At 57.8% G+C, this 21,081-nt stretch overlaps 1 protein-coding gene across 2 annotated transcripts; it reads left to right on the forward strand.

Moving 5' to 3' along the window:
• Nucleotides 1-20,842, forward strand: GMEB2 (glucocorticoid modulatory element binding protein 2). 2 transcript variants are annotated; one of them, XM_079784272.1, is made up of 10 exons: nucleotides 1-237; nucleotides 5,133-5,320; nucleotides 10,037-10,134; nucleotides 10,710-10,840; nucleotides 13,123-13,226; nucleotides 15,063-15,220; nucleotides 16,956-17,027; nucleotides 17,290-17,427; nucleotides 17,687-17,809; nucleotides 18,318-20,842. In XM_079784272.1, the coding sequence occupies exons 2-10, from the start codon at nucleotides 5,190-5,192 to the stop codon at nucleotides 18,974-18,976; spliced, it is 1,614 nt and encodes a 537-aa protein (XP_079640398.1). In that variant the 5' UTR covers nucleotides 1-237; nucleotides 5,133-5,189; the 3' UTR covers nucleotides 18,977-20,842. The 2 variants fall into 2 exon arrangements, with proteins under 2 accessions (XP_079640398.1, XP_079640399.1); XM_079784273.1 differs by having other exon boundaries at nucleotides 4-237; nucleotides 10,713-10,840.
• The last annotated feature ends 239 nt before the right edge of the window (nucleotides 20,843-21,081 follow it).

The following is a 21,081-nucleotide window of genomic DNA, read 5'->3' on the forward strand; positions in this document are numbered from 1 at the left end:
TTATTTCTGGGCCTCGCCCGTCTCCCCGCCGAACGCCAAATAAATCTCCCGGCCCGCCCTAGTCCGTACGTGCGCGGCCCCGCCGCCTGCGTCACTAGAAAGCGCGCTCCCGGGCTGCCGCCGCCGCCGCCGAATCCCCAACAAGGAGCGGAGCCCGCGGCCTCCCCCACTGCCCCCGCCGCCGTCACCGCCGTCCGCCCGCCCGGCGGCGCCCGCAGAGGCCCGGCCGCGGCCCAGGTAAGCGCCCCCCGCCCCCCGCGGCGAGGCCTCTCGCTCTGCCGCGCGCCGCCGTCCAGTCAGGGGTCCCTGCGGAGCGTCAGGACGTTACGGCGGGGGGAGGGGAGCGGGGGAGGGGCGGTGGCGCGCGGCGGGCGTCACGGGCGTCACGGGCCCGCGTCAGCCGGCGTCGGCGGCGGCGTCGACCTCCATCTTGCGGGAAGGCGGCGGGCGGCGGGCGACGGGGGCTCGGGCCCGGTCCCGGTCCCGGTCCCGGTCCCGGTCCCGGATCCGGGTGCTAGCCATGTCCGCGCGAGACCCTTCCCCCGGGTGGGAGCCGTGTCCACGCGGGGACCCCGGGTGGCAGACGCGTCCACGCGGCCCCCTCGGTAGGAACCGTGTTTCCATGCGGGCCTGGTGGGAGCCAAATCCCCACGTCCCCCCGTTGGGAACCTTGCCTTTGCGGCCCAGGTGGGAGCTGAATCCGCATGGGCCCATTCCTGGTAATGACCTGCCGGTACTTGGTTAACTTAGTTGGTGGAACCAGTTCTGTTTCTTTCCCCTTGAACCAGTTGTTTCTTTGCTAACACTTCAAATACAAGTTTGAATTCCATCAGTCTTTTTCTCTTTTTTGGACATATAAAAAGCTGTACATAATTGTATACAACTTGCATTTGGAGATAAGTATACACCTGGAAACCAATCGTGTCCATCACCTCCAAAAGTTTCCGCTCACCCTCTTATTATTAATTTGTGATAAAAACACTTGACATAAGTTCTACCCTCTTAGCAAGCTTTCAAGTATGTGATGCAGTGTTGGTAAGCATAGGCCATGCTACGCTGTAGGTCTCTAGGATTTACTCGAACAACTGAAACTGTAGACTGATATCACATCCTCATCAGCATTCCATCCGCTGCTGTGAGTTGGACTGTTTTAGATCCTCATGTGAGTAGAGTCATGTATTTGTCCTTCTGTGTCTGGCTTCCTTCACTTAGCATAATGTCCCCAGGTCATCCATGCTGTCACAGATGGCCGCATTTCCTTTTTTAAGGCTAACATATGTCATTGTACGGCTGGACCACATTTTTATCCCCTTACCACTGAATGACATTTCGGCTGCTTCCATACGTTGGCTACTATGAATAAATCTGCAGTGAATGTGGGTGCAGGTATCTCAGTGATGCAGGTATCTTGGAGGTCTGATTTCATTTTCTTCAGAAGAATATTGAGAAATGGGATGGCTGGATCATGTGGTTGTACCAGATTACATTCCCATCAACAGTGCACAAGACGATGTCAGTCTTATTAAGGGTAAATTCAAATGATTAAATAAACCCCAAATACAACAAATTAAGCGGACTGTCCAGAAATTATTTCTTCATGGGAAGTGTCTTAAAAATTGTAAGGAGAGACACTGGGCGGGGGAGGAATTTGCATATCTATGTACAAACATGCAATGGTTTCTGTGAATTTAGAATACTTATAAAACTACTAGATGCCCAGTGCACGAATTCGTGCATGGGTGGGGTCTGGCCGGCCTGGCCCCAATAGGGTGGATTGGGGTTGGGCCGCCTGGGGGGAGGGGCTGCAGGCAATTGGCTGGCGGGCCCTGCCCCCGATTGGGGTTGTGGGCAATTGGGGGCGGGGCCAGCCAGCCCCGCCCCTGAATGGGGTGGGGGGCGCAGCAGCCTTGGGGAGAGGCCATGGGTGGTTGGCTGGCTGGCCCTGCCCCTGATTGGGGTGGGGCGGCTGATCTGGGGTGGGACCTGGCAGGGGGAGGAGCTGTGGGAGGTTGGCTGGCCGGCCCCGCCCCCTATTGGGTGGGGGGTGCGATCAGGGGTAGGGGGGGAAAGGGTGTTTGGCCGGCTGGCCCCGCCCTTGATCTGGGTGTGAGAGTCTAGGGGCAGGCTGGCCAGGGGGAGGGGCCGTGGGAGGTTGGCTGGCTGGCCCCATCCCCTGACTGGCTGGTTCGCTGGCCACAGTGGGTGTCATAGCCACCAGTCATTCCGGTCGTTTCAGCGTTATGGTCTATGGTCGCTGGCTTTTTATATGTATAGGTATTCAAACCTAGGCCTTAAAATAATAAGCCATTTCATGTCTGACCTGGGAAGGGTGGCTGCTCAAATGTTTTTTCAGAGCCACAAACAAATTCTTATGAATTGGGGGCTGCACATGAAGGTGCCTAGCTCAGCTTGGCTGGGTGGGATCCTGGCTGGGTGTGGCGAGAGTGTGGTTGAGACCAGAGCTGGTTCATCTGAGCCCACCCCGACTGGACTAGAAGCCCAGATTCTCTGGGAAAGGCAGAACGAGGGGGACCACCTCCAGGGACTCAAACGTTTTCCAAGAGAAGCTGGAAATTAAATTTAAAATGTGAACTTTGTAAACTTTGAAAAATTTGGCAACTAATTAAAAATTTGGAACACCGAAAGGATCAAAGAAACCATGCTGTTCCTGGTGTGTGACCTCTGCCGTATCTCTAGTGGGGTTTTCATGAACGTGTCCACGTAAGAACTGCCAGACCGGCAGAGGATTTTTATAATAATTTGTCAGAATCAAATAGAGGAAATGCCTGGAAGCAAGACCTCGACAGACAGAAAAATGCTTCTCAGAACTACAGTCTGCAGCTTCTTTTGTGCGTTTGGAATTAAGGAGGGAATGGAAGGAAGGGAGAAAGGCAGGCCTGGATTGGATTACAGGAGAGTCAAGATTTTGTGCTCAAGCTTTAAAGGGAGAGGTCTGCAAGGGGGCAATTCAAAGGTGTGAGAACCTAGATGCACAGAAACAATGGACAGGGCTGGCTCCAGGCAAAGACATTTTACTAAAGGTGTTATAGGCCTGGGGCATGACCAGTTAGGGGTTTGAGGTGAGATCACCCTGTGAGATTCCTTCCTGTAGACCCCCTTTCTCAAATGTTTGTAATTTTGTAGAAGACTTGGAAAGCCAGATCTTAATCTTAGGAACTAACATTTTTGTCTTATTTTTATACTAGAGGCCCCGTGCATGGATTCATGCACTGCTGGGGTTCCTCAGCCTGGCCTGTGCTCTCTGGCAATCCGGGACCCCTTGGGAGATGTAGTAGTGTGCCAAGCGACAGGCGGCCGGGGAGGAGCCTGAGCCCAGGCCAGGTGCCTCGCCACTCCCGCTCATCCCGGCTCTGCTGCGCCTGCCTCCTCTGCCGCTGCTGCCGCCCCAGTAGCGCCAGAGGCGGGAGAGGCTCACGCCGCTGCAGTTGCGCTTGCCAGCCGTGAGCCTGGCATCTGGTGCCCGTCGGTCAGCTGAGTGGTGCTCCCATTGTGGGAGTGCACTGAGGCAGCTCCTGCATTGAGTGTCTGCCCCCTGGTGGTCAGTGCACATCATAGCGACCTGTCAACCAGTTGTTCGGTTGGTTGCTTAGGCTTTTATATTTATACTAGAGGCCCGGTGCACGAAATTTGTGCATGGGGTGGGGGTGTCCCTCAGCCCAGCCTGCACCCTCTCCAATCTGGGACCCCTCGAGGGATTGTCCAACTGCCCGTTTAGGCCCGATCCCACCGGGATAGAGCATTATCACTGTCCGGGCTAAACGGGCAGTTGGACAATCCCTCTCACAATCCAGGACTGCTGGCTCCCAACTGCTCGCCTGTCTGCCTTCCTGATTGCCACTAACCGCTTCTGCCTGCCAGCCTGATCACCCCCTAACTGCTCCCCTGCCAGCCTGATTGCCCTTAACCGCCCTCCCCTGCAGGCCTAGTCCCCCCCAACTGCCCTCTCCTGTAGGCCTGGTCCACACAACTGCTCTCCCCTGCAGGCCTGGGTCCCCCCAACTGCCCTTCCCTGCAGGCCCGGTCGACCCAACTTCCCTCCTCTGCCAGCCTGGTCACTCCTAACTGCCCTCCCCTGCAGGTTTGATCGCCCCAACTGCCCTCCCTTGCAGGCCTGGTCCCTCCCAACTGCCCTCCTCTTCTGGCCATCTTGTGGTGGCCATCTTGTGTCCACATGGGGGCAGCCATCTTTGACAACATGGGGGCAGCCATATTGTGTGTTGGAGTGATGGTCAATTTGCATATTACTCTTTTATTAGATAGGATTTATGCCCAAGAATGCTATTTCAAAAATACTTTTTCATATCTTACCTCTAAATTAGTTGGTGCTCAGTTTTCACTAGTGGAACCCAAGCTTGGTGCCAAGAACTGGACATGGTCTTTGGCTCCTCCAGGGGCTGGGAAGATGAAGATGGTGTCTAAACTCCAGCAGTTCTCTGTGAAGTAACTTTTGTTGTTCACATCACTTAGTGCTCTGTTTTTGAAATTTGGGTGAGGACAGCTGTTGATGGTTGTATAGGCTGGTCCCCTCCCTGTGTCTGTTGTGAGTCCTGTTGTCACAAGCTGGGTGTGTGGATCTGTGTTAGTCCCACCTCACAGTTATTTTGGCCGTTGTGTCTGGAGGTGGGGTTGTTGGACTTGTGGGAGGAGGAGCACACCTATTTTGTAGGAAACTTCCAGGCTCTTTTGCAGGTAGTTGTGTGGGTTTCCTTCCGTTTCCCCAGCCTAGGACCTGTTTGCAACTGCTTTCTAGGCAGAGCTCTGGCTGTGGCCGGGACATGGTGGCGGGATAGGTAACAACCAGAGACTCACCTGCTGGGAGTCTGCCGGGATCCTGGCCTCCTCTCCCACACGTGCTGTGACTGCATCATCAGGCCCAGGTGCCTGCCTGTTCAGTCGCTCTGCTCAGGGACCTCGGCCCTCACAGCGGCCAGGACAGGCAGTTGTGCCAGTCCATCCTCACCAGACGGCAGCCGGGATCGCCCTTTTCCTGCTGTCATTTGTGTCAGAAAGTGTGTGCTGGGACTGAGAGTGACTCGTCAGCGACAGTGAGCTGTATTGTGCAGACATGCGGACCTTCTGTGACCCTGTGCCCTGCCTGTTGTTTCCTCTAGGACTTGGGGTCCTGGCAGAGTGACGTCTCAGTCCTGGGTGTCCTCTTCGGCGGAGCCATGGCGACCCCGGATGTCAGTGTGCACATGGAGGAGGTGGTGGTGGTGACGACACCCGACACCGCGGTGGACGGCAGTGGCATGGAGGAGGTCAAGACCGTGCTGGTGACAACCAACCTGGCTGCCCACGGGTAAGGACAGGCCTGTGCCTGGGGGCGTGGGATGGCAGCATCTGGCACAGTGTGAGGCCTATGGAGTTCCCCTTTGTCATCGTCATTCTGATCCAGACTGGAGTCCATGTCAGTGCAGAGTGTGCAGGACAAATGGGGACATCACGTTAGCCCGGACAGTGATAATGCTCTATCCCTGCCCTGGACTCCTGCATCACCCCGGTCATGTGGCTCATTTCTGAACACACCTCTTGATAAGAGAGACAATTGGGAACTGTTGTTTCAAAATGAAGAGCCAGTAGTTTCCTGATATTCCTCAGGGTAACAGCGTTTTCTTCCCCATCTCTTACAATAGACGTCCACATAGAATACTAGTTGGCAAAGAAGCTGGCGTGTGAGCTGACTGCTGGCTTCCTTTCGCCGAGCCCCACCTGTCGCCTTCGAGGGGCTGGAGTAGGCCGGCTCCCTGTGGGTCATCTTGGCTGTGTCCTGAGTGTGTCCCGTTCAGACTGACCTCAGCTGTCACTGACCACAAGGGCAAGCTTTGGCCTAGCCCCTGTCTAACAGGATGTTTGGAGGAAGGTTCTAGACCAGGGCCCAGCCCGGGCGCAGTGCCTGTAGTGCACACAGGACACTGGGTTGTCGCCGCTTTGCAGTCTGTGTGCAGCTGCTGCGCGGGGTGCTGGCCGCCCTCGCCCTCGCGCCTGCCGCACGCTCCTCTCAGGGCTGGGCTCGTTCTCCATCCTTGCGCACACAGTGAGGCAGCCAACTCTGCTGGGTTCTAGCTGCACTGATGGCGCGTGTGACTGAGCCTGTGGGTTTCCCACCTGAACCTCTGGTAGCTTGTCGGTGCGCCGCTATGGGCGGGCTTCCCTGGTGTCTCCGCACACTTGCTCTGCAGCGACCTGCCATGCCCTGCTCGGAGGTGGCACCCAAGCCCCTTCCCGTGGATTGGAGATGGCTCTTGGTGAACACAGTGGGCAGAAGTGACCTTCGGTGGGAAAGACCACGCTGCCTCCTCCGGCTGTGCTGGGTGCTGGGAGGAGCCCTTACAATAGGCACCTCATGGGATGCTTGGGTCCGACTGAGCCCAGTCTTCGCACCACCCCACCCAGGCACGTGGCCTGATGGGGAATGTCCAGCCCCACACTGGCGACTTCCCAGCTGTGCCCCAGCGTGTGGGTGACTCACTGAGCCCTCTCATCAGCATCCCCAGTGCCCAGAAGGCGTGTCCTGATGAGCTTGACTGGCATAACAAAGCACTGTGGACAGGGTGGCTCACCGGGGACGTCACTTCTGTGTCCCGGGGCCACACGTCCAGGATCAAGGTCTGCAGGGTTGGTGTCTGGGGAGGACTTTCCCTGCTCGTGTGGCCTCACCTGGTAGAGACAGTCTCTTCCTCTGGTTTGAGCACTGCAGTCCTCTCAGATTGGGGCCTGTCCTTCTGACCGCATTTGACCTTAATTTCCTGCTGAAGACCAAATCTGCAGATACAGTCACACTGGGATTAGGCTTTGACATGTGAATTTGGGGACACAGTTCAGTCCACAACAGCATGCCCCCTCCCTGTCCCAGAGGCAGACACCTGCTGTTTGGGAGCGGGGCTGGGACAGAGGGTCTCCTTGTCCAGGTTGCCTGGGTTCCTTCAGTTCCTGTCCCAGCTGGGCCTGAGTCCTGCAGGCGCACAGATGAGATCCATTCACTGCTGCGCTTTTCTGGTTTGGTTTTGTGCTGGTTTAGGATCTGCATCTTGGTTCCAGGGGTGTTTGAGGACCCCCCCCCCCCCCCCCCCCCCCCGCTTGGAAACCATGCCCTGGGGACTCATAGGAGTCCTTTGTCTGGCCAGGCCTGGCCTGAACACAAAACCATGTGACCGTGTGTTTCCTGTCATCTCTGCAACCACAGGGTGGGCAGCTCCCTCTTGCATCAGCATCTGCACTCCCCAGAGCTGTGCGCACCTTCCTTCTCCACCACAAGTCCTGTTGCGAGTTTCACTCTTTTCAGGGACTGGCTACATTGTTGCCAGTGGTTCCTCCACTGCCTGGTACAGCCCCTGTGTAGCCTGCTGCTCCTGCTCTGGCTGCCCCATTGCTGTCTTCCCCAGAATGTGGTGGCAGCACCACTTCCGGATAGTTTCTGTGTCACTGACACTGCTGCATAACCACCACGGAACTCAGTGCATTGAACTTGTGTTTGCCACTCGCTAGGGCCATGGGCTGGCCAGGCAGGCACTCTGGCTGGGGCCTGTGCACCTGGTCCTGCTGGGTGGTCTGGCATGCACTCCCTTCAGTGTCTGGGGCGCTGGCGAAGGAGGCTCTCAGCGTGCTGCTTGGGGCTCTCATCCTCCAGCAGCGGGTGAGAAGCTGCAGAACCTCGTGGGGTCTGGCTGTGTACCCCCGAGTCATAGGGCCCGGAGGGCACTGAGGTAGGAGGCAGCCAAGGGCCCTGGAGATGTTTCTTCTCTTTGTCTGAAATGTTTTATGTTCTACGAGTGGGAAGTTGAGACTTACTCTTGCCCCACGTTTAGGAAGAAGTTGCGGAGTGGAAGCGAGCTAATGACTTTGTGGGCACAGATTCCTTTCCTGGCTGGATATTTGGGGAGAACTTGGGAGTGTTCCTTCCTTGTGACAACCAACCCAGGCTGCCTCCACCCACTGCTTTGTCATGGTGACATGAGAAGAAAGTAGTGTTGTTTTTAAAAAATATATATTTTTATTGATTTCATAGAGGAAGGGAGAGGGATAGAAACATCAGTGATGAGTGAGAATCATCCATCGACTGCCCCCTGCACACTCCACACTGGGGATCGAACCCGCAACCTGGGCATGTGCCCTGATGGGAATCAAACCATGACCCCCTGGTTCATAGGTTGACGCTCAACTACTGAGTCACACCTGCTGGGCTGAAAGGAGCGTTTGTAGTCCGACAGCAGCTCTGATTTACATTTCCTTTAGTAAAGTGAATGTTTACTGCCGCGGCGGGGGGGGGGGGGGGGGGGGCGGGGGGAGATTCGTCCCCAAGTTGTGTGGGAGGACGAGGGCAGAGGGGTTGTGGGCAGGAGACCTCTGCTCCTGTGTCTGCCTCCCGGATACCCTTTAGTCTTGGTGTTCCCCTGTAGGTGGCCTGTGACAGGGACCTGGCTCTGCTCCTTAAATGCTGGGCCCTCTTGCAATGCTGCTTCCTGTCCCACTCTTGACTCACTTCCTCCCTGGGACCGCCCTGGCTCTCCTGTGTGGAAGGAGCCTATTTTCCTGTTCTGCCCACACCCCTGCCTTCCAGAGTTCTGGCCTGAAAGGACAGCTGCCCCTCTGAGTCCATGACTCGTCAGGTGTGGCCTCACTCAGTGTTCTTCCTTATGTAGTTGGCACTTCCAATGGGTCCCAAAGACCAGATCCCAAGTGTGCCCTCCGGTCAGCTCATTTCTGACCTGGGTGGAGGTGAGGTAAAGCTTTGGGCAAATGGAGAGGGGGACATGGCAGGGCAGTATCCCCGGCCCTTCCAGGCCTCCCCAGCCCCCACTCTCAGAGCAGCTCTGAAGTCAGCCAGTACAGGCCTGTGGGGAGGGAGCAGGTAGGATCCCATGTCAGGAGGATAAAGGCAGGGCACAGGCCATGGTGGAAGTTTGACCCTGGGGGTGTGTGGTGAGGGGTGGGACGGGCAGGTGGGTAGAACCTCAGTGCCAGTGAACCCAGAAATCCGGGGCAGGTGGTTGGGCCTTGTAGGGATTCCCTGAGCACTGCCCATGGTCCCCACAGCCTGCTGTTCCCCCTCCCTTCCTTCCTGACTCCCTACCTGCCCCCGCCACAACCTGCCCTCCGAGAGCCTTTGCATCTGCTGCCCCTCTTCCTGCACCCCCAGTGGTGCTGCCCTGACTGCCCTCAGGACTGCCCCAGGGCCGGCGGCATATCCCCAGGTCCCTTAGCCAGTGCGCTCAGCACCCGTTTCCTGGGCGGCCTCCCTCCTGGGGCCTGGCTTTCTCTGCTGCTGCTTTGATGCCGGTCCTCTTGTCGCTCACAACACCCTCACCTTCCTAGGATCCTTGTGCACCCCAGGTGCCACCATGATCCAGGTGCAGGCCTGGGGTAAACACCTGCTCGGTGGTGCACAGTGATGGAGTCTCTGCAGATCTGACCTTTCTTTCTAAAATATTATATTTTTGGATAGTTTCTATGCCCATGAGAAATCATTATAATAGGAATAAAAATTTTATTTTTTAAATATATTTTATTAATTTTTTTTTTTTTACAGAAAGGAAGGGAGAGGGATAGAGAGTTAGAAACATCGATGAGAGAGAAACATCAGTTGCCTCCTGCACACCCCCTACTGGGGATGTGCCCGCAACCAAGGTACATGCCCTCGGCCGGAATCGAACCTGGGACCCTTGAGTCCGCAGGCAAATGGAGAGGGGGACATGGCACTGAGCCAAACCAGTTAGGGCAGGAATAAAAATTTTTTTAAAGATATGGGGGTATAGAATTCCTGCCAAAGTGCTGGTGATCTCCACAAATTCGTTTCATGTGCCAGGAACATTTCGGGTACCTGAGACACAGCTGTGAGCAAAACCGCCCACTTGGAGAAACACCTGCTGGGGGCTGTAGTTTGGTGACCATCAGTGAAGGTCCCCTGACCTGCACGGCCACTGGACTTCTGGACTAAACTAGGAAGTGCCACGGAGCAGCAGCAGAGACGCACACTGTCCTTGGGGCTTGCTGATGTCTCCCCTTCTTCCTCTTCCAGAGGCGACCTGAGTGAGGACAACATGGAGACTGAGAACGCGGCTGCGGCCGCTGCAGCTGCCTTCACAGCGTCCTCACAGCTCAAGGAAGCCGTGTTAGGTAGGTGTCTGCCGGCGGCTGGTGGGACAGTTTTTCCCAAGAGGACAGGCTTCCGGGCCAGAGCCGAGCCTGGGCCCCAGTGGAAGCCAGGCCGCAGGGCCTTCCGGGGGTGGCCTGGCTGTGTCTGAACTGCGGCTGTGGGTGAAGCTCTGCTTAGAATTATCACGAGTGGTAGTGAACATTCTTTATAACACGTAACGTTAAGGGCCTTAGAACTCGGAACATGATGAATATGTTTCTCTGGAATTATCCCAAGTAGAGTTTGATTTTATGTCTTCAAGTGGTTCTTCAATTGAACATAGTTTAATGCACTTATGCTAGTATTACTGTAGTTAACTATCGTTTAATGTAGTTAACTGTTGCTTAATGTCATTGAATTGATTGTGTGAGTTAACTTGAAACTGTAACTTGGGACTGAGAAGGTGCCCCTGCTCACCCTGCCCTGTCCCTGGCCCCTTCTGGATCCTGATTTCTGGTTTCTGGGCTAGTAGTTACGTGTTTTGGCAGGAAGTGCGTTGGGAGAGGTTGTGACTGACTTTCTGTCTTACCCTTTCCCTGTCCTCACACCTCATGAGAAGTGAAGATGACTGAAGAGGGGGAGAACATGGAGGCTGAGATCGTGTACCCCATCACCTGTGGGGACAGCAGAGCCAACCTGATCTGGAGGAAGTTCGTGTGCCCCGGCATCAATGTGAAGTGTGTGCAGGTGAGGATTCTGGGTGCCAGCTGCAAGGGCGGGGTCCTCCCAGGACAGCTGTGGAGAGGCCAGGAGTGAGTGTGAGCGCCCTGCTCCAGGGCCGTGAGCTTGTGGAGGTAGTTCAGGAGGGAGCAGTCCGTGTGCGAGGGCAGCAGAGGAGGAATGGCTCTCAAGGGCAGCAGGACTCGCTGAGGGCACAGGAAAGAGCAGAGGGAGAGCTACTTGCCATGGGAGGGCAGTGGCAACACAGGCATCTGGAAAGCAAGCCGCAGGAGAGGGCAAGGGGACCAGGGGCCTCGACGGCGGCTCTGAGCGCCGCACAGAGAGCACAGCGGGTCTGAGCATGTCCAGGATGGAGAGAGGGTGTCCTAGTCCAGGAGGCTCGGGTCCCAGCCTGTGTGAATAAAGCTCTGGGTGTCAGCTCAGGGACTGCCCACCGCTCCGTGGGACAAGTGAATGGCAGCATGATTTGCGACAGTCTGGATTGTAACTCCAGTAAAATAGAACCTGCGAGCCATGTGGTTGCCGAGTATGTCCTGTCATTTATGTCAAATAGATAGTGAGCAGGAAACCTCTCGCATTAGAAAACCAACAGCACTAGGGGTGATGGAGCGGGAGTGGTTGGTGACAGCTTTGCGTCAGATACCGTCGTTGACGAGGCAGCGATGGCAGAGGGACAGCAGCACCCGCACAGGGAGCTGGCGCGGGGCGGGCAGGACTGAGGGACAGGCTACAACACGGTGACCTACACGCTGCGAAGACAGGGATGCCAGGTGCCGCTCCAGTTCAAGGGGAGGAGACTGCCAGCCAGGCACAGCCCAGTCTGGGCCGGGGCCTGCATCGCAGAGGAAGTGGCTCTAGCGGCTGTCACTGGGACACTTGGTGAAGGCTGCTTGCTGCCTTGGGTGAGGTCACACATGCATGGCAATTTCCTGAGCGTGGTGCGTGGTTCTGTGGAGAACCTTGTTGTCAGGAAGCGGATGTGAAGCGAGTCCTCACTGGGAAGCTGACCTCAAGCAGAAAGTGGAAGGAAACAGGCTTCTCCTGGGCTCCGCGATGTAAGCGAGAGTGAAGCTCCTGCAGGTTGTGGTCAGAAACACAGCGCCCAGCTTCCAGTACCGAGCACAGACGAATGTGAGCGCTGCATCCACTTAGGAAGAAGAACAAACACAAGTCAGACGATTGTTCCCAGGCTGCTGTTCCAGCTCAGGGTCGAGGGGCCAAGCGACTCAGGCAGATGATCCGTCAGGAGCTTTAGGCGAAGGGAGGCGTGGAGAGTAAAGGAGCGGAAATTGTGGTAAATCGCAGGGTGACAGACGCTGCAACATCGATAACATGTCTTAGGCAGATTCTAACAGGATCAAATGCATGGCCGGCTGGCGGGGCTTGAGTAGGACTCTGCCTACATGGGCTGTGTCTGTGTCCCCGACCGGGTGAGGGTGGGCCGACTCTCCCTGGACTCAGTGAGAGAAAGGGGACCTGCTTCGGAATGTAGGGTGGCCTCACTTGCCATGACCGACCTACGTCTGATGGAGACAGAGGAGGCGGCTGGGTAACCTGAGCTTGACCTGATGCCGATAGCAGGGGGTCCAGTGGGCTGTCCGGGCCACGGTTGGAACTTTCTTTTCTGCCTCTGCCGAGACCGCTGACCCTCCCACCCCTAGCCTGCTTGTTTTCTAAGTACTAGTAAATGCAGTTTTATCTGGATTCGTTGGTTCCCATGATTGCTCGTTTAACAAGACTGAATAGGGTATTTTATGTTCTTGGGCCGTCTGAATTCCAGCCATGGTGGGGCTCCCAGGCCCAGCGCCTGTGCCCAGGGAGGACACACCCTGGCTTCAACACGGACGGGAGGGTGTCCCTGAGGGACGGTATGAGAGGTGGGATGGGGCGGCCACAGGGGATGTTCACAGCTCCCTTATACATTGTGTCCTGTGTTATTTTGACATAATAGAGGTGTAAGTTAATTATGGGATAATTTATGTGTGAGATGTCCTGGGTCCTGTCTAGAGTGAGAGAGTGCCACTCACTTCCTGGGCAGACAGCAGGAAGCCAGGCCTGTGCAGGCAGGAGGGCCACACCTTGTTTCACCCGAGTTGTTCTTTCCCCAAGCCAGGGTTGCTGCTGGCTGAGTCCTGTGTCTGATTGAGTGGGCCTGCGGCTCTTCTGTGCCGGTGCTCTGCCTCCATCCTGCATCCCTTCCCGGGGCCGTGCTGGGCTCGGAAAGGTCAGGCGGGAGCGCAGGTGGTGGGAGGTGCCATCCTGACGGCTCTGCTGTGTTCCCTCTGCAGTATGATGAGCATGTCATCAGCCCTAAGGAGTTTGTGCACCTGGCCGGCAAGTCCACCCTGAAGGACTGGAAGAGGGCCATCCGGATGAACGGCATCATGCTCAGGTGGGCCTCCTGTGGTCTCGTCGTCTCGTTCGGAGCTCCGCCGGTGCTTACCCGGAGGCCCCGTGGGTGTGACAGCGTCTGCACATCCGATCGGCGCTGGCTCATCTCTTAGCCAGCTTTCCCGCTGCGCATGCAGAGTACCAGGTCACGGGTGGGTGGCGTCCTCAGACCTGGGAGTGCTTGTCAAGAGCCCCGTCTTTAACCTGTGGTGCATGTTCCCCTGCCAGTCGTCCAGACACTGTCCTCTGGCTCTGGGTCTGCCTGTCCAGACTGTGTCTGTGTTTGGCGGCTGCGGGTCAGTCTACTTGGCCCTTGGTGCCTGCGAGTTTGCAGAGGGTCTTGGTCTGGACCGTGGCTGCCCTGTGATGAGGAGCGGGTATGCTGGGCTGCGCCTGCCCTTGGTAAGGAGTGCCCTCTGTCCTCAGAGACGCCCTTCCCTCGGGCACTAATTAGGAGTGTGAGCCCCTGGCAGCTCCCGGCTCTCCACACTGGCGGCCAATCTGAAACCCTGGGGCCACGGCAGCCTGGCCCAGGCTCTCTCTTCTGCATGGGGTTCTCGCCCGTGTCTGTTCCACAGGTGCCCCGGGGTGGGGCCTGTGGCAGATGGCCTTCTGACCCCTTCTGACTCGAGCCTTCACATTCACAGCCTCAGGAATATTGCCCCCTGGTTCTCACGCATCAGTAGTTCCTGTTTTGGTGTCACAACTCCTCCTGATTGGGAGGAGCACCCTGCTGGTCTGTCCCTGCCCTCTGCCCCACGCGCCCCATGGCCCCCGTAGCATGTCCGTCCAGAGACGAGTCTCGCCGTGTCTGGCGTAGCTAGATTGGGTTACTTTGCTGTTGACGGGGCTTCTGTCCTTCATGCCTGTTCCCCAGAGGGTGGTTCTTGCTGTCCTTGGCCACACACGGTGCTGCAGGAGCGCCTGTGGCCCTCACGTGGAGCCCTGACCATGACCCTGGCCACTCCTGGTGAACTGCAGTCTGGCCTTAGAGAGGCAGATATTCAAGGCCAGGGACCCAGCGGCTGTCATGCCTCCTGCCCTCGAGCAGGCAGGCCCATGGTGCTCACAGTTCTCCCTAAGCCCATCCAGGTGTCCCTGGTTTTCTATAAAGTGTCTGGGTGTCAGAGCTGTGGGAAGGCGATGGCCCATTTCACTGAAGGAAGGTCGGTGCAAACACGGTGCCCACGGAGAGTGAGGCAGGAGGCCCTGTGGAGCATCTGACACGCAGCTCGACTTTGCAGCGGGGACTCAGAGGCATGAGGCTCCTCCTGGCAGGTTCTTACTCGCCTCCTTGCCAGCCTGTGCCACCGAAAGCACCTTTGTGCACCGTGGGTCTGCTCTCCTGCGGCCTCACTGTTCCCCCAGGGCACCAGCACTGGTCAGGGCCACATGCCTGGCTGCAGTGAGTCCACTCACGGACCCAGAGCTCTGTGCTAGACCAGTGGTCGGCAAACTCATTAGTCAACAGAGCCAAATATCAACAGTAAACGATTGAAATTTCTTTTGAGAGCCAAATTTTTTAAAGTTAAACTTCTTCTAACGCCACTTCTTCAAAATAGACTCGCCCAGGCCGTGGTATTTTGTGGAAGAGCCACACTCAAGGGGCCAAAGAGCCGCATGTGGCTCGCGAGCCGCAGTTTGCTGACCACGGTGCTAGGCTATTGGACAGGCCTGTCAGGGAGCCTCCTTTGGCCTCCTGATGTGGCCTGGGTTACCCCTCCTGGGACCTGAGGTCGCCCTAGTGGGGGGTTGAGCGATATGTTTGGGTCCAGTCATTTGCGCAGATGGCCTGGCCATGGCGCGGGCACACATGGGGAGCTTGTCTCCTGCACAGGAAGATCATGGACTCTGGGGAGCTGGACTTCTACCAGCACGACAAGGTCTGCTCCAACACCTGCCGCAGCACCAAGATCGACCTCTCGGGAGCCCGCGTGTCCTTGAGTAGCCCCACATCGGCCGAGTACCTCCCGCTCACACCCGCCACGGCTGATGGTATGTGCCATGCCTGCTCGGTGTCACCCAGCCCCTCTGCTGCTGGCCATGGAGCTGGATGAGCAGATGTGCCCCTCAGCTTGGGCAACTGGGCCCCTGGGCCCCATGGTCAGTGGCCACCTCCTCCCTCACTGCAGAAGTCTGAACTGATATTTCATTGGCAGGGACGATCCAAGCACTTTTTCTTTTTAAGCCACTTTTGTTATAAAACATAGAAACTCCTACGTAGGAGCACATACAGAGTGATGAAGCCAATGTCCAGGGCCCACCTGCAGCTCTGACCTGCAGGGTGCTCCTCGCCCCCACAGCTGCCCCTGCAGCTGCACCCAGGGGTCTGCACTCCTGCAGCACTTGGCGCTCGGCTGTGTGTGCCTTCTTGGCCCGGGCTCTGGTGTCTTAGTGACGCACTCAGGTTGATGTCTGTGGCGCTCACGCATAGGGGTAGAAATACCCCTGAATTCGTTCCAACTTTGTGACTATAGATTTTTTGAAATCTAAGAGTGGAACCAGGTCCTGAGCTCCCCCTTCGGATTGCCTGGTGATAATTTTGTGGGTGTTTCCCGTGATGTCACTTGCATTGTCTCTACACGATCACTGCACGGTGTCAGTCTGGGCACTGCATGTGGCCAGGGACTGTCCTTTTTGCTGACCAGATGGTGGATATTTGAGGGAGTGTGGCCTGTACTGGAGGGAGGAGAGGGAGGCTGGGCGGCCGTGAGGTGCTGTCGTCGTCCAAACACGCCCCGAGTCCTGGCCGAGCTGCTGGCGGTCTATGTGAGTACCAGGTGCTGCCGCCAGACAGTGTGGAGGGGCTGGGCCACCACAGAGATCCCCCCCCCCCCCAGGGGACACATCCAAACGCATGTCCCACTCCTGTTGGGCCCATAGCTTTTGTGACAGTAGAGTGACCTGGGGTCAGCATGGGGTGACTGATCTCTGAGGAAGGACCAGTCTCCGAGTGTGCCGGTTAGTGCCCACTGTGTTGGCACAGGCGCATCCGGTCAGGATTTAGCTCTTTGAACTCTCGTCCCTTCACGGTCCAGACGGGGCTGTCTGCTGCTTTACTTAGACTTAACCCATGCAGTGGCTCCCCAGCCTGAGTCTCCTGTGCAGCTCGGGGACCTGTCAGCCTGACCGAGGAGCAGGTTTGCTCCAAGCGTGTGGCATTCCCCGCACCATGTCTTTGCTGGGTGTGGACGTGGCAGGTTGAAAAGCTAGTGCGAACATGAGCCAGCCGCCATCTTGTTTTTAAGCCAGGTCTCTGTGAAGCCAGGTCTTTATCAAAAGCAGCCGCAATGGCCAGATGCCCCTTTTTCATGATCGTGTGCAGCAGGCCCTAGTGGCAGCTCGTGTCTCCCAGAACTTCACCTCTTTTGACTGGAAACGGCACATGGAGAGACACTGAGATACGTGCTGGGGTCGGTGAAGCAGACGGGAGGGGAGCAATCGGCACTGACCCAGCCGAGCGAGTGGCAGGACCCCGCTGTGCAGCCCAGGCTCGCTGACCCTTGGAGCCCGTGTTGAGGGATTGGACTGGGTTGTGGCTGACGAGGTCCTGTCGGTTCTCTGCTCCGTGTGTGTCGGAGGTGCCTGCGATGAGACGTGAAAAGTACAGTTCAAGTGCGAGGCAGTGGGGCCTCTGCGCCAGGGCGTGTGTGTGTCAGCTTTGTGAGTCGGCATGAAGGCCGCTTCGCAGCGAGGCAGGTGGGCTCATCTGCTTCTGTCCTGGTTGCAGTGAACGGGTCTCCTGCTACCATCACCATAGAGACCTGCGAGGACTCCGGTGACTGGACCACGACCATCGGAGGTACAGGGTCCTTCCTGTAGGCTTCTGGGGGGGGGGGGGGGCCCTGGGGCGGGGCCCCATGGAGGACGGGACAGAACAGGGAGCTGTGCCTGTGGACAGCATGCATGTTTGGAGGCTGTGTCTCCTGCTGGGCCGGCCCACTGGCCTGATAGCTCTGAGCTGTTGCCCAGCTCGGAAGGGCAACACCGCTGACCCCAGAGCTGTGTCCTCCCATGGGCTGGGGCAGGACTTCCTGCTGTTTGAGCCTCTCCTTCCCTCGCAGATGACACATTTGCCTTCTGGCGAGGGCTCAAGGATGCAGGCCTGCTGGAGGAGGTCATACAGGAGTTCCACCAGGAGATGGTGGAGACCATGAAAGGCCTGCAGCAGCGGGTGCAGGACCCTCCTCTGCAGCTCCAAGGTGAGGGCGCTGCCCGCGGGGCCCTTCCTGCGGAGCAGGGCCGGTGGTTGGCTCGCTCAGGCTGGAGTGGGGGTAGCCTGCTCCTGACAGCTCTGAGCTGAGCCCAGAAGCCCCTGCAGGGGGTGGGCAGCTAGTCCTGCTCCTCCAGGCCCCTCCTTGACGCAGGATGTGCCTGCTGAGGCCCAGCTTCTGGTGGTGGAAGGGGCCTCCACTGTGTCCTGTCGGCTGGCCGTCCTCACTGCGCCCGTCTCACCCTCAGATGCCGTGCTGCTCAACAACATTGTGCAGAACTTCGGCATGCTGGACCTGGTGAAGAAGGTGCTGGCCAGCCACAAGTGCCAGATGGACCGCTCGCGGGAGCAGTATGCCCGCGACCTGGCCGGTGCGTGGGTGCCTACATCCCTGGTGTGGGGCCCGAAGTCCGCGAGGACAAGAGGGCACTGGCATTGTCAGCAGGGGCATTGAGGCTCAAACCGTGCAGCTTGTGACTCACTGCGTGGCTGTTCACAAGAGGAGACGGCAGAGATGTGAAAAGACAGACCGTGACCCTGAGCCCAGTTTGTGCCAGCTGTGCCCGTCTTTCCCAGCACCCCTCGGTGTCTGGACGTGTGGGGTGTGCATGTGTGTGTGTGCGCGCATGAGCCATGTGTGAAGGGATGCATGTGTGGGTGTGCAGATGTGTACGTTGAGCTGGCTGGCTACATGTGCTGCTTTGACCTAGTTTATACCTAATATCACGAGAGCAGCTCTCCATGCACAATGTAGGTGGACTGGAATGTGTGGCAGCTCAGAGGGGCAGGCTGTGTGTGGTCTGACACTCCCTGTCCCTGACGGTGGTGCCTGTCCCCGTCCCCACGTCCCCGCAGTGACGCTCTGTCCTGTCCCTGCAGCCCTGGAGCAACAGTGTGACGAGCACCGCCGACGGGCCAAGGAACTGAAGCACAAGTCCCAGCACCTCAGCAACGTGCTCATGACGTTAACACCCGTGTCCCTGCCACCCCCCATAAAGCGGCCCCGTCTCGCGAGGGCCACATCCGGGCCTGCTGCCATCGCCTCGCAAGTACTCACCCAGTCTGCCCAGATTGCCCTCAGCCCCGGCGTGCCCGTCTCCCAGCTGACTAGCGTGCCAATCGGCAAAGTGATGTCTACCCTGCCTTCTCCTGTGCTGGGCAAGGGCTGCCCCCAGGCGGCTCCCACCAGCTCTCCTGCCTCGCCGCTGCTTGGGGGCTACACAGTGCTGGCCTCGTCAGGCACCTCCTTCCCTGGCACGGTGGAGATCCACCCGGACGCATCCAGCCTCACCGTCCTGAGTACGGCCGCCATGCAGGACGGCAGCACTGTGGTCAAGGTGGTCAGCCCCCTGCAGCTGCTCACCCTGCCGGGCCTGGGCCCCGCCCTGCAGAATGTGGCCCAGGTGTCGCCCGGGGGCAGCACCATCGTGACAGTGCCCACGGGGGCCGTGGAGAGCACCATGGCTGCCCCGGGGCCCGAGGAGCACACAGCCACCATCGAGGTGGCCGCCATGGCTGAGGGCCACGAGCACAAGTAGTCAGTGGTGGAGGGTGAGGCCTCTGGTGGGCACGGACTGGCCCCTCTCCTCAGGCCACAGTGTGTCACATGGGGCTGCTGAACCAAAGAGGAAACATCAAAATGGATCGAGAGGAGAAAGGGGCAGAAGGTGACAGCAACCCGTGACGTCCGCTGGGCTTTGAGTTCTGCACTTCCCCATTTTCTTGGGAAATATATTTTTCCATCTTTTGCTTATTAATACTGTTTACACGTTGGGCCCAACCAGGAGCCAGACGAGAGGACGTGCAGGCCTCACTGCAGCCGGAACAGCAGGCAGCACTGCGGGTGGACCTGCTGTGCTGCACGGCTGGGCACTCCGCTAGCACAGGCCTTGGGACCGTCCCCAAGGGTGGAAAGCCATGGATCCTATGGATTTGATATCTTCCCACAGTTTTCTGTAGGTTTAGTGCGGTGGGCACTCTGCTCTCCCGTCTCCGGAACAGGTGTGGGCGGTGTGTCAGGTTGACACAGGGCTCAGGTCTGGGGGCTCCGGCTCCTGGGGTCTAGGGTGCAGACTTGGGGGCAACTGCATGAGCAGAGGGGCTCAGGGGCCCAGCAGCACGAGCTTCCCTGCCCCTGCCCGCCTGCCTGCAGATGCTTGGCGCTCAGGGCTGCCCCACACACCCTGCGTGTTCCTGTGAACTGTTTAGTGGGCTTCTAGGAAGAGTCTGATTTATAGCTTTTTCAACCCAAACCATGCCGAGTGCCTAGGCTTCGGAATCTGCTCTGGATTCCAGAGTGTGTACAGATGGCTGTAGGGACCGCCTGCGTGAAGGTGACCGAGGGCTGGAGGTCCTGCCACTTGGGTCCTGGGGGTGAAGGCATAAACAGAGCAAGACGGGAGGGTGGGGTGCACCTTCCAGTTGCCTTGTGTTTAACATGCTGATGGGGCCACCATGACCTCAGCCCCGGGACCCCCACCTGGAGGTGCTGTGCCTGTTGCTCTAGGGCGTGTGGAGAAACCGCCATTGGGCACAGCCAGGGCCAGCGCAGGTTCAAGGTGGACGCCCAGATGCTCACTGGAGGGCTGTCCGTGGCCCGCACAGGTCTGACTTGGAGTCATCAGGTAGACGGGCAGGGCCGTGCGCAGGTCCCCAAGGACGGCCTGAGCCCCTCGAGCATCAGGGACTTGCTGAGGATGCTTTTCTGGGGCCCCATCATGGAGAGGCCCTCCTCATGCTTTGAAGGGAACTGGGCTCCGTCTGTCTGTCCATCCATCCATCCAGTGCCCCAGACCCTACCTCAGTGGCCTCGCCCACGTGGAGCTCCTGAGGCTGTCTTTGTTTTCTCTGTTTTGTTTGCTCTTTTCAAGGGTCTGCTGATTTCCTCATGTTTACTTTCTTGTTTGTGTCTGCAGTTTTTCTTAAGTGCATCTTGATTGAGTCATGAGTCCTGTTAGGTGGGCAATGTGGGCAGGCCCAGCGTCCCTGTCTGCATCAGCTCCGTTTACTAATGAAGCCTCATCTGGCCCGTGGAGCCTTTGTCAGAGTCACACACCCCTCCCCCCGTTCCAGCCCCTTCGCTGGTCTCAGACCAGGCCGGGGAGAGTTCACTTCAGAGCCATACACACAAAGTGGCAGCTCAGGTTAACGCCCAGCCGCAAGGGTGCGGGGAGGGATCCACCATCCTCCAGGGGCCCTAGCTGCTGGCGAGGGGTCACCATACCTGCCACCCCGCCCCTGCCTGGTGGGGCATGCTGGCCTGTGCTCTGGTTGGGGAAAGCGATCGGTAGGCTTGGTTTTCTCACTGGTGCTCAGGGGCAGCTTGGGGGACAAGCATCTGAGTTCTACTTTGTATGTTGTTTTGCAAGGATCTGCTCGGTACTTTGATCTAAAATAAAAACATGTTTCGTACTTTGTGTCTGTGACGAGGGTGCCATGCGTGCCCTCCCTCTGACTTGCTCTGGAGGCAGGGGCCCTCCTCCCGAGGCGGCGGCCACGCTGTGGAGTGTGCGCTGTGCGCTCACTCTAAGTGTGGTCACATCTGACTGTAACGTGGCCGTGCTGAGAGCCCCTGCAAAGCCTCCAGGTCCTGAGTGCCAGGGCAGACACTGGCTGCAGGCGCAGGGCAGAGGGCGGTCTCCAG

The sequence above is a fragment of the Cnephaeus nilssonii genome (genome assembly GCF_951640355.1).
Source record: "Cnephaeus nilssonii genome assembly, chromosome: 11".
NCBI classification, from domain to species: domain Eukaryota; kingdom Metazoa; phylum Chordata; class Mammalia; order Chiroptera; family Vespertilionidae; genus Cnephaeus; species Cnephaeus nilssonii.

What these genes read in the sequence shown, in the direction of transcription:
- GMEB2 (XM_079784272.1), top strand. Translation starts at nt 5,190, where the DNA reads ATGGCGACCCCGGATGTCAGTGTGCACATGGAGGAGGTGGTGGTGGTG. An exon ending in ATGAACGGCATCATGCTCAG is followed by an intron (nt 13,227 to 15,062) that starts GTGGGCCTCCTG and finishes TCTCCTGCACAG; the next exon opens with GAAGATCATGGACTCTGGGG. An exon ending in CTGGACCACGACCATCGGAG is followed by an intron (nt 17,028 to 17,289) that starts GTACAGGGTCCT and finishes CTTCCCTCGCAG; the next exon opens with ATGACACATTTGCCTTCTGG.